The sequence below is a fragment of the Linepithema humile genome, chromosome 3 (assembly GCF_040581485.1).
Source record: "Linepithema humile isolate Giens D197 chromosome 3, Lhum_UNIL_v1.0, whole genome shotgun sequence".
NCBI lineage: Eukaryota > Metazoa > Arthropoda > Insecta > Hymenoptera > Formicidae > Linepithema > Linepithema humile.
The window spans coordinates 6,968,795-6,985,398 of record NC_090130.1 but is presented as its reverse complement, the minus strand read 5'-3'; the positions used below and the strand labels follow the sequence as shown (position 1 = coordinate 6,985,398).

At 39.5% G+C, this 16,604-nt stretch overlaps 1 protein-coding gene across 3 annotated transcripts in view; it reads left to right on the top strand.

The window, feature by feature from the left end:
- The first annotated feature begins 312 nt into the window (after positions 1 to 312).
- The window catches only part of ct (homeobox protein, cut), a 137,579-nt gene continuing 121,287 nt past the window's right edge, over positions 313 to 16,604 (top strand). Inside the window, exons 1-2 of one of the 3 annotated variants that reach the window (XM_067351917.1) lie at positions 313 to 612; positions 7,777 to 9,382. In XM_067351917.1, the coding sequence (XP_067208018.1) occupies positions 9,284 to 9,382 (99 nt within the window). In that variant the 5' untranslated portion in view covers positions 313 to 612; positions 7,777 to 9,283. Of the gene's footprint in view, positions 613 to 7,071; positions 9,383 to 16,604 lie in introns of those variants that run through there. The other 2 variants (XM_067351920.1, XM_067351918.1) reach the window with 2 other exon arrangements.

Here is a 16,604-nt window from a genome sequence, read left to right as displayed (position 1 = left end):
ACCTTGATGCGTCCACGAGCTCCGTATCTTCCACCCTTCGTCCTTTTGCGGAACACGTCTACGACACTCGTATATACACGCCAACTGTCCCCGAAATCCTGACGACAATTTTCGACGAAGAACACCGGTCTGTCGGCGAAAAGTGGCCGGCGCGTTGCGAGGTCGATGCGGTCAATTCTTTCGCCGGGGTGGAAAAGTGCGTGGCCGGAGGGATGACTGCGAGGGCTGCAGGCACCGAGCGCTCGAGTTAGTCTCGGCCAGAACACAGGCCCAGAAGGATCATCGCACACGCACACGAGGCGCGTGGAGTGCGTGGATCGAACAGGCCGACACGACGCTTCACGCGCCGTATCATCGGGCGAGTGCACGCAGTGCTCCGGTGTAAGGTGCGCTCCCCGCTGCCCCCATTCCGCACGCTCGAGAACACTCGCGCGAGTAACGAAGCGCTTCCTAACTGCTGACTCTGAGTACTTTTTTTTATCTGCTTCGTGTGCGGATTTTTTTTTTCTTTTTGACGTTTGGACGGGCAGACGACTGCGAAGATCAAGAAAGCATCGAAGATAAAGCCGAAGAATAACTACGGAGAGCAGTAGAGAGACTGTGTTGCATCAGGTGATTGTCATCGACAATTGTGATTGTGTACTAGTGATAATCTTCAGCTGTGACAAAGTTTTCCTCGAGAGATTTCGTGATGATTTAAACTGACGCAGCTGATTGGCACGTAGGGATCACACGCGAATAATTTTGCGCAATCTTCTCTTCAGAAGCAATTTTCATATCAATGCATATAATACTGCATTGAAATAATTATAATTCGAAAAAAACATAAAATACGAAGAAATAGATCCAAAATTCCAAATAAAACGCGTGATCGTTTTTACTCTATATTTTTTACCTAAAGTTGTGCAATCTCTTACATCAAATTATCACTAAATATAAAATTTTTTTTTTTATTGGAATATTGAAATATTGTGCAAATTGGGACAAGACAATGTGTTTTTATAAATCTTTATAATCATTTTTATAATCATTTCGAAATTGAAAAACATATCTCCGTCACCGCGCGTGTAATTAAATATATTATAAATAATATAAAACACACGCTATTATATTATCAATAAATATTTCTCTAATTAATTTTGACAGTTTCGAATATTTGTCAACTTTGGAAAGAGACGCAAAACTCTAAATTTGAAAAAATGTAATAATAAGTAAATTTGAAGAAAAGTAATTTATACAAGTTGCAGAGTTGCATTTTACGTGCAATAATAATATATTAAAAAACAAAATATAGTTTTGTACGACCACAAAATTTTTCTTCGATTCAAGAAATGCCACATTAAAATGACAAACGCATTCTCGATCGACATTATTTTCGCGGGATTTTCTTTCTCACTGGAAATATCGCGTCTCCGCGAATACGTCACACACGTGCATTCTCTAGGATTATCTGAAAGTCGAAACGGTACCAGCGTGAACGTGACCATCAGACGGATTCCTGATCGTCTCGGGCACATTACGTACCTTTATCTCGAGCGGTCAACCAACTTGCCTCACGGCTCGGGAAGGAGAGTGAGAAACGCGATTCGAGTGGCTCTCTGTCGGAGAACTCGAGACCCGGTTGATAGCACTTAGCTGACTATTATAATTCGCGCGAGTTTCAGATCGGCAAACACGTAAACCTTAACGTCTCAAGTGCGAGATCGTAAACTTCATTTGCGTTTCAACGCGTAGAACTGGCGTCAAGTGTGTTCGCGAAACTCGAGATCGTTGACGAGAGATCATCATTAGTGATTTTCCCTAAATGCAAAATCATCGATAATGTTCTGTTCTAGGCAAATGTAAATCTCAAAGAAATTCATGAAAAATCAGGCGCAACGTTACGATATATGCGTGTAGAAGAAGGAGCCTTATGAAGGATTATTTAATTACAATCGATTTTCCACCGTCAGCTGCCTCTCCTCAATATCTTACACGATCGTCGCGAGTCGCTACGAATGACAAGCGTTCTTCTGAGAAATACAATTCCTCAAGTGAGAAGTATCCGCGCGTGAGTCTCGAAAAATAATCATCGCGTTCACCCGGATCGAGTTCATTCTCTGGATCCCGTACGTACCCCCCATCTGTACTCCCCCTTCATCTACTCTGTTCTTATCCGGTGTAAAAAAGATTTCGCTTACTGTCAGACAGACGGTGAAGTCTCATGTCGTTTCTACCGCGGTGCGTGTCGCGCGACGACGTCCCTGAGCGCGGCTCTTGAACTTACGGTTCTCTCGTCGCGCATCCTTCGTGTGCCTCCGCGCAAAAGATATTGTTACAATCGCCGGGGAGTCCTCGAAGAGAATCGCGTTGCCCCTCGAAGACCAATGGCGGGGACAGGGCGGCGGAAGGGACTTTATCGTCGACCGGTATATTGAGTAGCGTGCGACCGTTGGAAGAAAGTGAGTCTCTCTGCTGCGAGCAGCGAAATTCCAAGACGACCGTGACGCACGACGTCTCCCGCGATTCCATTTTCGACAGCCGGCAGTCGAAGACTTTTTGTTCGAGCCATTCCGTTCGTGCGCGGTGTCGTTAGACGTTCATGTGACAAGGTAAAGAAATCCCACCGATTAAACAAAGACGCGTTTTAAATTCTTACAGTTTTCGTTTAAGTGACCTCAATAAGTAGCTACGATCTGACGGTGTCTGTTGACTCTTTCGCACAAGGCAGGTTTTGTACTATTGACACATTTTTCAATGACTTGAGCAATCTCTTTCGTCACCCGTTCTTCAATCGAAAAAAAAAAAAAAAAAAACACTGAGTTTTAAACAAAAATAAAAAATTTTATACATGTTACTTCTTTTAGGGATAATCGGAAGGATTAGTGTAATAACGAAGTGGCTTCTTGCATACGGTATTTGGCATTTCGTATCTTCGAAGAAGAATGATTGCGAATTAAAAACCTTCACCCTTGACAGATGCACTTTTTTCCGCGTGACACGTATAAAAATTTGTGACGGACGACAATGGTAATTTGCATAAAGCGAAACATGATCGAGAAACCGCGACGCGTAAGCGATGCAGCGGCGACGCGGAAAATGGCCGAGAAATTCGGTTTTTGTTCTCATCGATGGACGATGTAAATGCGAAATAAACCCGCGCTGCTACGGACGCACGTCTGGGAAATATGTAATTTAAACTCGAAATGATTTGTCGCAAGTGAGTTATTCCACGGTACATCGAAATCCGGGCAGCACGTCGCATATCAGACGACGCATTAACTTGTCGTACTATTACGAGAACCGACCGGCCATACCGTGTATATACGAGCAGTAAAATCGTCTCAACGGCATTGCAAAACGCGAGGGTGTATTCGTGTTTTTGGCCAATCGCCGAGCGTGCACACGCAGTCGAATACTTTTGGCGTAATTTTATCTTTATCGTAAATGTAAACGATCGTCAAGTGTCCAATTTCTGTTTAACGCATGATTTTTCGTAACTTGCAGAAATACTAACATGAATCAGCATAAAAATAATAACTATTTATTATGCATTATCATCGTTTTTTTTTTTTTAATATTTTCCATTACTTTAAATTACCGCTATTTTTATCGGCAATTTTATTACACATAGAAAATCAGAATAATCCATAAAAAAATGTTTCTATTTAAATTCGGTATTTTCTCGCAAATCTGACAAAGCTGGCTGTGAGATATTCAATTTTAATATTAGCCCCTGCAATGACATAATATAATTTTGCAATATAAAGACTATTTTAAAGAAACTTATCGAATAACAGACTAAAAGTGATAGATGTTCAGAATGCGTCACTTGAAGTTCACGTTACTTCATTAAGTGCTCGGCAACGAAATGTCAGTCAAATTTATCTGCTCGTTTTTATCAGAAATAACAATTTTGATTGTAACTTTAATTATCTCAACAAACTTCTCAATTCTCAATTTTATTATCAGGTGAGAAATTATTCCATTAAATCTCTTCTCTTCACATGTCACACTTTTTTACGACATACCTTTTTTTAGAAACTCACTTATATTGCATTATATAAGATATAAATTAAAATTATAAAATTTTCATGTTTTTGTGAAGATATACGTGTTGTTACGTCTTAATTCAGCAGTGCTTTTTAAAACATAGTTAAACGATTCATATCGATGAGGAAAACTTGAATAAAATAAATATCTGAAAGCTTAATTCATTGTTAGATTATTCCTCTGTTAGATAATTAGGGATGTAAATCAAAGTTGCAAAAATTGTGAATTATATCTCTCTCAAAGTTACAACTACATACACGAGGATACGATTCCTCGAAGCTCTCTAAATATACAACAGTTGCTCCTATTGTGCCATAAATATTACTTGCAACAGAACAAAAGCAAAATCCGCAAAAATTTTGATGTCTACGAAACCGTAATGCAACATCAAACTTCTCGATTTCTCTCCAATGTACACTTCTGCAAGAACATCTTAATTCTACTTAATTCTACTCAATATATCTTCATTCTATTTAAAACTTAAATCGCTGGCGGAATGAATGTATCCAGACAGTGCATTATGTGGTCGTATAACACTGCATTTGTCCGGACCATTGGCTTTGCCAACAATGTATCCAAGTGTGGACATCGCATTATATTTCTAACCATCGACGACGTAAGACGCGGGGATTGCTAACCTCGCCGCGACACATATGCATGCGTGAACGCAGATACACACGCATGTCGCGCACGCCGGCGTTGACAAACTAATCCTCGCTCTATACCGGGTGATCGTAAAGTACGCGCTGACAAGCCGGCAGTTCTATAGTATTTTCGTGGTCGAGTCGTGACTGATAAATTTCGCATATAAACCTCGCGTCATACCGGTCTCGAAAATTCGAGTTTATGAGATTTCTGCGAACTTTGACATAACCGATACTTCCCACGAATCGTTTTCATTGCCGCTGTGACGAAACACATCTGCGCTTTAAAAATGTCTTTAAAGTCCCATTTTGCACAAAATCAACATTATACGTCAATATATTATTAATAGTGGCGATCGTTTTGTTAAAGATATATATAATAATTTGGTAATTTAATAATTTTAATATTGTCGAATCACAAATAATACGATTTCTTCTTATCAATAATGATATGCGTTACATATTTTCTCGTCTTTTCATGCCACAATAATTTCTGATCATCATTTATCTCTTTACAATGTTCGAGAATGTGTTTGAGACAAACGGGATCCGCTGCAGAATACGAAAGCAGACACTGTCACATTAATAACAACTGGCTGAAATTCTCTAAACTAACAGCGATGTTAGCCATAGAAACCAATCTCAAACTGTTGATGGTATTGCAAATTAGCGCGGTATACTTAATCGTACAAAATCGATCGTTACTCTGCAACTTTGTTGCGTTAATCGAGCAACAAGTATCCAATCAGTATTCTAATGACGATGCGCCCAAACGTTGCATGAATTGTAGATACACTTGGTATCACATTCAATCAAATATTCTTAACTTTCTGCATTAACTTATAATAGTGTCATAGTAATCTGTCATAGTAAGCTGCTAGTAACATGGTTTCATGTAAAAATTAGTGAATTTCAGACAAATTAATGTTGTCGACATATCGTTCATATTCGACTACTAACAAAGAAGTTAATACGCGTTACTACATAACTTCTATCATAGAGATAAAAATTATTCACAAAAATAATTTATTTGCCAAACTAGTGTAGTCTGCTCTAAATTAAATTGACAATTACAACATTATCTTCTCGATTTCTAAATATTATTATTCAACATAAACATTGTGTTAATTAATATGCATATTTCTTAATTTCGATTTTTTAGATATTGTGAAAAAATTTCTCACATGCTAACCGTACAACAAAATTTCTTCAAATCGTAATTCATCATCAGAAATAAATTCATTGAGTTGAACTGAGACAATCAGTTTCGCGCAGTCGAAAGTCAATAATACGGCAGACAATCAGTATGAAAATGAACGTTACGTGTGCCCGTACATGCGCCGAGTTCGATACCAGTTAAGTTAACTGGTGCGAAGTGGGTTTACCGCGGTAAAAGGCGGGTTGTACCGGCTAACCCCTTCAGTGAGCTATTATCTGCACGCGTGTGCCCTTAGCCTATTTTTTTATTTACGACGCGTAAGTCAATCTTATAACACCACGACAAAAATTATTCTGATATAAACCACTCACTAGTGTTTTTTTTTTTTTTTTCTTTCTTTTGCTTTATGATATAGCTGAAATCATAAGAACACGTACACGAATACTGAATATTTCATCTCATATTAAAAAATGTCTTATTTGTTTATTACAAAATGTAATTACGATCACGTTATTTATTTGAATAGATACTCTAAACACTCCAGATAATGGTAAAAGATTTATTAGGAAATCTCTCGCCTTCATGAACTGAACTATTTGGCTATCTAAGTTTTAGCTAGCTTAAGTTTTAATAACACGCTTGGTAAATGAATAGAGTTGTTGATTAAAATAGTACGCATCGTGATAAAAATGTCCATGATGTCGATTAAATGTGTTAGATTTTAATCCAACTAGATTCAGTTCAAGAAGTAGGAAAAAACTTTTCCGGCTTTTTTAAGTAATTTTCAAGTAATTAAGTAAAAAAGGGAGGCACTGTGTGTAACGGTGGATACACCGCGCGGAAGGAGACTTTGGATGGCCTGTAATTTTTACTCTTGCGCAAATGACAGTTTAAACAGTTTTGCTTCTCTAATCATGATTTTTCCATAATTTTTATCTTTCAAAGAATATCGTTCTATTTAATGAAAGAAAATCTTGCTAGAAATAACTAATAGAAGTTTGATTTTTAGTTAAAAATATTTTCTATTACTTGTCTTTCTTGAAGATTTAATGCAATATAATTGTCATTTGCAAATATTTATTTACTTTCGCTATGTTTACAATGTTCCAATTGTCTTTGCTTTCTCTTCATATCTCATCTAATATTTCTCCGATCTACTTCTCTTCTGCTCTCTCATTATTCCATAAATCAAATCGGATTTTCAATAAAGAAAAATCTCAGAAAAACATATCTATCTGCTATGTAAAATTTAATTAAGTTTATTGAAATTTTGCAGTTTGTATTTATATAATTTCCTCCGTTTACCGTCAGTTAAAAAAGTTTTCGATGTTACCAAATCAATCATTGATACAAATATTGGCTATCTTTCGGAATATCATAACAACTTGGCTATTTTTTTCTATAAAGCAGAATATTTACTTAAGCTGTCAAGTCGAAGGGTTTTGGCGGGCTTGAGAGCAAGAAATAGAAACAGAGAGAGAGTGAGAGAGTGAGAGAGAGAGAGAGAGAGAGAGAGGAAAAGGGGGGGAAGAAAGTCAAAAAAATGAAACAGACCGATAGACGGAGCGGAAGGGGGATAGATCGGACGGAAAGGATGGGAAATCAGAAGAAAAAGAGGAAGGAACGAAGAAGGGAACTAGCGATCGGCAGGGGTTGGAAAAGGGCGGTCGGGGAGTTGAAAATATGAGATCCGCTCTGGTAGGGACCACCTAGCCAGCCTCCGCTTCTTTCCGCGGCCTCCCGCTCCTTCCCGCGGCTTATCCCCTCTCGCACAATGTCCTTTCCGAGATCAGACGGCGTGCGACCGTGGTAGGGATGCTCTGAGAGCCCAAGATTGGTCGTGTGGGGGGTTGAACTACCCTCACTACGCGTTGCACGCTCCGCCTGTCTCCCACCATTGGCTCTGCGCCTCCTCCAGGCATTGCATCGGTCGTCCGGTAGCTCTTAGTTTCAGGTTAGGAGCCTGCTAGGACGGGTCTCGTTCTCTCTTCTTGAGGTCATCCGGACGAGAGCGGACGAAAGGGTTCGCAACCCGGGTGTACCAGTGGAACCACGAAACGCGAGGAAGGAGAGAAGGAAAAAAATACGAGAGGATCTTCCGCAACTGTCTCTTATCACTCTGTTCTCGGACGGGAGAAAATATTGACAGTCATATCGAGGATCAAGATCGACGTCGATGTGGCTCAAGAGACTCTGCTGGAGAACGGATAACGAGGAAAACAGATTTCGGTATCGCGTGACGTATCGATCCGAGTGTTATTTCAAGTGTCACCAAAGTGTTCTGAATTTTGAAGTGATCTTCCTCGTGACTGGAGGAGACTCCGTGCTCGCATCGTCGTGATTGTTTTTATTCTTTTTTGTGTAGTCGATTGTGCACCCGTAGTGCGCGAGTGTCGCGGACTGAATCCTCGTTAACGCGAGTGAGAAACATTGCTCTATTCCGTGATGCGTGACATGTGATGCGGCAGTTGACAGAGATCCGCTCGCATCGCTATCGCTACGTGAACGTCGAGGACGACGACGAAGAATTTTGCGTTAATATTGCCGGATTGTTTATGAGAGACTTTGCTATCGTGACGAGTCCGCGGACGGTCCGGTCCAGCAGCTCCGCGATCTCCTAATTGTGGTGACTGATGATACGGTGACGAATGATACGGATCATCGCGATCCGTCGATCGAGGAAGATCGAGACGTTTAGCGCAGTAGTGATGATGCCGTGGTACCGAGCGCGTTTCCGATAAACGTGAGATTACCATCTGGCCCGTCAGAATTCCCGTTGTGCTCTAGTTCGATTGAACGTTGCTCGGACAAATCGTGACGTGTTACATCTCAGTCCAGATGATCGGTTCGATCCACAGATCGAAAAGAAATCGATCAAAATATTCCACTTAGACTAAATCGATAGATAGAATATATATTGTGTGAGTGACAATTATCCAACGTTAACACATATACAGCTGTTGAAAGCTCTCGAAAAGGGGAACTCATGAAAGTCGAATGCGCGCCGCGAAAGAGTGTCAACCAGGTGATGTTGATTGCGAAGCAATAACACGAAAGTGCAAGCTGCTGAGTGAACGCGTGACACGTTACGCGCTACATCGTGGACTGCCGGTGAGAGACGGTACCGACGGGATCGCCGCCTAAAACGTGTTCCCCGAGTGTGACCGGCAACGGAGGCGGAGGAGGCGGCGGCGGAGGCGGCAAACGAGGAAGAGCAGTTTTGCGTCCGCCGGAGAAGCTCGAAGCCGTCAAAGTGGCTTCGTCACTGGGGCTCCAGGGGCCGTCAGCGCCGATCGGGGCCCAACTGCTGGCTACTGGTGGTTCGGAGGATGCGCCGACCGCGACCGTGTACCACGCCAATCTGGTAGCCGGTAGCAACACCTCCGTCGTGACAGCGGCGCTCCAGCAGCCTATACTAGCGAGTCTAAACTCAGCGGCATTGGCCAGCATGCAGGCCTCCGCGGAGGCCAACTCGCGGAATATAACGACCATGGAATGGCTCTACAAGAAAGAGCCCTTATTCACGCTCGCCCACTTCTGGCAACAGGTAAGTGTACGACAATGTTCCACGTTCGATAATTCCGGAAAGTTTGGTGCTGTTGATTAGTGCGGATAGGATAATCGCTTTCGCGCGCGTTACACGTCGTGCGAGACCGAAATGTTATCGCGATCTTTACGATTTCGTTCAATTCTGTGGAGAAGAATTTAGTGTTGTCGATCGATCCGAATATCGAGAAAACAGAGGATACGCTTTCCATGAGCATTACATGACAGGAAAGTGATCGTGATGTTACGACTGCGTGTTACTTTGACGACGAAAATTAGCGCAGATAGGTCGAATAGCGAGTATTTCGGGTCACGCGAGAGCAAAGTGATCACAATTGTGCCGATTAGGTTTATTTTGCGTATACAGCAGAGAAAGAGCCTCGTGAGTGTGCGTTCGCGCTGCGTATATCCGGAAATGGGCCGCTCGACGCTGGCGTGGGGTGAGATAATCCCGGAGGGTTGCCGGAGGGTTCGACCGTGTCACGCGTTCACTGCTAGTAGGAACGTTTAAATCAGAAAATCTACTCGATGCTGGTAATACAGTCATTCGATACGCCGCCAATATTTACGCGATGGCACAGCGTATTCCACATAATTCGAAAAGAAAATATACATATACTTTACAGCTCCAGTATTACGCGTTTTCTATTTTAATATGCATTAGCATTCCGCTAAATAAATATCGCGATAATATTTTCGAATCATTGACACTACTATAATTGTAATTTAAACATAAATTATGAATATATTTATAAAGCAATAAAGATATATTAAATATAACAAGTGTGTCAATAAAAGAGTCGATAAAGATATTTGATATTTATCTATCATTGATGTCTCAACAGATATTTATTAGAAATTGCTATTTACGCTTGAGTTCGTATACATGACATGTACGAGAATATAATTGTATTGCAACGGAAAATAATCTGTCATGAAACAGCTAAATTTTACGTTTGATTTGACGTTTTCAGATTTTCGAAAATATTTCTGACAGCTAAAAGAATGCGAAGTGAAAAAACATCAAAGATTAATACCGATAAGGTATAAATAATATTTCGAAGAGCATGAATAATGTATTATCAATCTAAAGTTTGCAGTTTGCAGTAAAATCTGAAAACTAATTTTGATACACGTTAGATGTTATTTATCAATTCTCCACTAATATAAGTTTAGAGAGACATGAAGCCAAATACCCAAAGTATTATTAATATTTATGATGTTCCGTTTTGCGTCTGTTTCCAAATTTCGTATATAAGTATTCGTTATTGGTGATTACTAGATATCGGATTTATCCAAAAACCGTTTCAATTCTACGTTAGATTTTTGCAAAATTTACTTATCAATAAATAAAAACGTTTCATCTGTCACATCACCGGCAGTATGATTCTTAGAGAAAGTATATGAATTTAATTGACAGACGGGATATCTCGAAGCAGTTTAATTAAAACGTACGGTTTAAATGTGTATCTTTTGCGAGTGTATCGTATGAAATCGTCTGTTTCGACAATTGTTGACGAATCGGTACGTACAGCGGGGACAGTTAATAAGAAAAAATTAAATCACCACGTTTCTCCGACAATATTGATGAATAACGCGAGCCACTGATATCTATTAATCGGTCAAACTGGTCGTTTTTGTAAATCGTATCACTGGAACTATTTGCATCATTGACTATTAGTAAAAAAAAAAAAAGAAAAAATCGATCTGCCATTTCAAAAGCGCGATGGAAAGAAATTAAAATGGATTTAACGTGCCCGTAGTTGACGAATGTACGCCTGTCACTATGCCGCGTGCTATGATTTATAAGTCGCTAGCTCATTAAGATAATTTGTACGTTTGAAGCGTTTTGTCAAACGTCACTATCAAGCACCGAGTCTTGGGCATCTCGAAAATAGAATCGCTCGTCAGTTAGCTCCGTAAATTATTTCTGGCTGTCCGTTGGTGGTAAATCTTCCACCGCAAAATCTTTCGGCACCTCGTCCGTAATTGCTCGTTGGTCAGATTCTCGGCCACTTGGCCGATTCTAGGGTCAAACGGCGAAGGTGTGAGGGTAGCTAACGTCGAAGTTTCCCTAGTGCGGTACTTGGTGTTTGGAGGATAGTTTAGCGATTTGGGGATGGCGCGGCTGACTTGTGGCAAAGTGGCCGACATAGAAGGGGGTTGTCGCTCGCTGATAAACGATAAAGCCCCACCGAAACGTGTCGATGTTAACGACTGGACGCAGGAAATGCAAACGTTCGTCGCATCCTTTGATTAGCGGAAAGTCAACGGCGGGACAAAAAAGCAAGAAATCAGACAGATGTGAATGAACGGCAAGTTCCGCAACAAGTTCGATATTTTATCGGACATTTCTGCGCTAAATTGTGACCTATAAATCATTCTCGAAAGAAAATCAATATATTTCCTACAGTTGCTAAAAAAAACAAAGCATATCAGTTTTTCGATTTTTTATAAAAAATGCACATATGTATAATCGATTTTTTTTTGTTATCTTATCTTTTCCCTATATATATATTAGACAAATGTAGCACAATTATTTATTAAAAATAACGTTATAAAATGTAAAGTAAAAAATTATTTATATTAAAACTGACAGATATAAATGTTAAGAATTTATAGCATCATGATTGGCCTAACATTGCTCAGAAGACGCAATGCAGTTCATCTTATCAGTTATTCTCTTTTAGTGTATAATAATATTAAGGGATCATAATCGAACGTTGGCAGCCCTCGCTCGTTATTACCCAACTACCCGTTTCCTATAAAATACACCCGCTTAATAACGCGCGAACTAGTGCCGCACCGTCCTTCACCACGAGATTATGACCCGCGCGGCTGGGGACTATTAATGGCGCATAGTTTCATAATTATGTCTATTGATTAGGCTACAAGCTAATGACGTAGGCATGCCGTCCATCTAACTCGGGAAAGCGGAAGTTTCTTCAGGTCAAATCTCTTGCTTTATCAGTAACGGTGTTAAGATTTTGAAACAATATTCGCATTTGATTAAAATGTGGCACTAGATTCTATAACTAGATTTATAAGATATCTTATTTTTATATTTTCAACTGTTTAGGATTATTCTAGAAAATATTCATTGTAGCATCTGAATGTAGAAGTATATAATACATTCCCCCGAGGAAAGTGTAAACTGTGGAAGCAAATTAACGCGGTGGTTGAACAGTGTGAATTCGTACTTTTAATTCGATGCGGTTTCTAAACTAAGCAAAGTTGCAAGTAGCTTGCCACTTTAGAGAGACATTATTAGATTAGAGCCATAATTACAATAACAAAAGGCAAGAGTATGATTATAACAGAAATCAAAAAAATATTTTAGATATTTATCGAATTTTTTTGACAAGACTGAGAAGTTTGTTATATTACTGATTCCAAAAGCATCTACATGACAAAACGCGCAATAGAATAAAGTACATTGCTCTGTCTGGCGACATGCAGAAATTGCAGCGCAATTTTCTGACTCTCGCGCTATCGACGACAATCGAGTGAGTCTCCCAGCTCGTTAGCATAGTACATTTCTCGACATCATTATATTGACTTTCGACACTGATGTTTCGTTATTGCTCTGCTACCATTCAAACATATAATCAAATATTCATGCAAAAATGTAATCAAAAGTATAATCTTTTCCTAATAATTATTTTCTTCGTGTGTATTCGATTAATGATTATTTTAAATTATCATAGTGATCAAAAAATTTGAAAAAATTATTTGTTTGATTTGTGCATACAATAAATATAATTTTTAGGAAACATTTTAAAATATCGTGAATCATGCTATCTTGGCATTAGGATAGTTTCTGATGTGTGCACTTTCTTATGAAAAATTCAACAAAGCTGAATTCTTATCTAGATAAAAAATAATGGCAGACCTTTTTAGTTGGGAATAATCATTTATTATCAATTGCTCGCCAATTGCGATTGCTTTCCAAAGATCAAGAAAATTGCACTGCGATTAGATTTCTAAGATTTATATCAATAAATACAACAAAACCACAGTCTTGTTATAAAGAAATTACTTGCGAAAAATTTTATTATTGCAATGTGTAGATGTTTATGGATTTCAAATGTGAATACTTATAACATATCGTATTCGCGTCGTGTAAACGTAAAATTAATATACGTCAGATAACGATTTTTGTACCAGTCGTGCTAGTCGCGCAGTATTTCGTAAAATTAGGTCGTCGCAAATCCATCCCGTTTCTATAAAAAAAATCTGTAAAAAAATCGTTGCAACAATGTCTGCAATTTCGAAACGAAATAGCAACTCTCAAGACCATGATTGAAAAAAAATACTACATTCAATTCTAGTGATCAAACTTTATGTCCACCGAACGGAAATTGCATTGACATGTGTGAATGTGTACGTAGCGAATATAACTTCCTTTAGATAAGCATGCATGAATGCTGACAAATAGTACGCATTGATGTAGAGTACTATAAAGGACGCTTTTACGCAGAAAAAGTTTTCATATTTACGAGTCTGCATTTGACGCGTAATAAATTTAATTTTCGTGAACTTTTATGTCCCTATAAAATTTATTTTTAAACGCGCGCATGCGATAGTATTTCTGTTAGAGAACATAATTACTGTTGGAGAGAATAATTTCGATTGATGACCAATATAGCTGCCTCCGCGTATATTACATAAATGAAAGATGCGCGCACGCTCAAATAGCGTTGATCGCGAGCGCGAGAGAGAAAAAAAGAAATACGATTCCTAAGTATCAGTTCCGGTCCGGTCCAGCACGTTCACGCAGCATCCGTGCGCGTGGAACGAGACCTCGGAGCGTACTCCCAATTAGGAACGTGTCGGCCGTGAATGGACAAAAGTTTTGCCGTGACTAGCCCTTCCCTACTTCTCTCTCCGGTCCCCACTGCCGCGTCGGAGGATCCCCTCCGCTGGAGATGTTCGCGGCTCCAGGCGACGAGGCGGTAGGGGAATCTCCGAACGAGGTTCCCGAAATCCCCGAGAGGCGGCGACACTTATCGAGGTACGTCGCACGCTAGGATGTGAGTCACGCGGACGTGAGCGGGAACGAGAGACCACGCGAGCGCGAATGAGCGAGAAGGTGAAGAGAAGTAGATGCGCGAAGATGGAGAGGAAGAGAGAGGTGAAGGAAGTTGCGCGAACCAGATGTCAAAAGACGAAAGAGTTGCCTTGGAGCACTTTTCCCATTTCTATAGACATTTGTAGAGACACATTGATTGTATCAACACGGTTCGTTGTTTTAATGAATTGGAATAAGAAATTTAATGATAAAGAAAATGAATAGAAGACTAATCACTTTGTGATTTGTATTGAAAACAGGGATATTAAATGCGTTGTATAATGTACATCATATTTTTCTGATTAAGAGAAAAGTTAACTTATTTTTTTTTTACTTCTTTTTGCGTAGTTGATTAAATTTGCAGAAACAGCCACCATTCCCCGGATATTTCAATCTCATCGACACGTGACAGACATCGAAAGTATTTTATTGAAATTTTATCGAAATGTTGAATTCAAAGTATCACATATTGCGTGTACGTATTGCGAACGCTAACTGTAAATTACGAATGAATATTTCATGCTGCTAGGCTTGACCGTAATGCAATGTATTTTGGATTTACGACGTGCAATATCATTAGCGCGGATGATCGTCACTCGTTAAAAATTAATTATAGTAATTGGATATCACTATTAATTAAAAAGAAATTAAAACCGCCAAGTTTAACAGAGCGACTCGGTTATAAACCTGCTGGCATGTTAATTATACTTAGTGAACACTGGATTTATTTATTTATCCACATTACTCAGCGTTAATCGTAGATATAGAGATCGCAAAGTATCAATGTACAAACTATTTTGCAAAGTGAAACATTTGGTTTATATTTTTCATCAATAATAATTTAATGATCATGCGACTCAACGGAAAGTAGTATCGGAAAGTAGTATCTTAATCCTTAGATGTCGATATGTCCATTTAAATATCGAAATTTATATTCTACATGTGCATTTTAAAATGTATTCTTATTATTAAAAATTCTTCAATATTTCTTAGCACGATATCTGATATTTCTTAAAATATTATTGATGTTTATGTATATTTAGCGAGAAGCGCAAGAAATCGATGAGGCACTGCACGAAATTTCTTAAATATACGTGAATCGATGAAACAAACACAGACCGCATGAATCAAGCGCGACGCAGAGAAATTCAACAAGACCTTAAACCCCAATGCGTTTAAAGGAGGCACGACGACAGCGGCAGCGACGGCGGCTACGCACAAAGGAGGGCGCGAGCGAGAACGAGAGAGGTCGACGAAGAAATCATTAGCGTATTATACCGACACCGAGGTGCTGTATCGCGCGGCGTGTCGGCCTCGAAATAGAATACAGAGGCTTATTTCGGATGCGCCGTCTCGTTGGTCTAGTCCAGGCCTGGTCTAGACCTACGTACTAGACCGAGATTCGCCCGTTTTACGAGCTGCTAGTAAGCAACGTGGTCGCTTGAGCGTCAACTATAAGCGAACGCAGGTGCACACAGTCGCGTATATATTTGCTATTCGTCTTTTTGCTTTATTAAAATACAATAAACGGCGTAAAATAAAATATAACGAACGGCGTAACACAGTGTAACGGAATGTTTCTTCGATAAAAACATCTCCGCGTAAATTTTCAGCTAACATAAGCATCATATTGACATATTGAGTAAAATTAACAGCATGCAGCATTCAAGTATTTTTGCTGATATAAAAATATTATTCAAAATTAATGCGCCATTAATATATTCTTTATATAAAAGATACAGAATAAAATAAGTTTCCATATTTCCTTGGATATTTCTGTCTGTTGCAACTATATCGAACACATAACGATAACTAGAAAGATAACGATCTCACATTGTGAATAGGAATGCGAGTCGTAATGTGGCTGAGTGAGATTACTCGCGTGTAGACAAGAACGAGGAGGAGCCTAGACAGCGAATATCTCGTCGGAAGAAATAAAACGCGCCGTCGCGATAGCTTCGATCAGCGATACAAAACTACATTTAACCGTGTGAGATAAGATCGGGCGATAGCAATAACAAAGGTTGCTCGCGCGGCACAACTATTGCCAAATAACTGGTCTACTGCCACTAAAGAAGAAAGTGGAGGGGGAAAACGAATAGGATTCAGGGAGATAATCAATTTCCGTGATCGTTATTTCTGAAATCGGTGA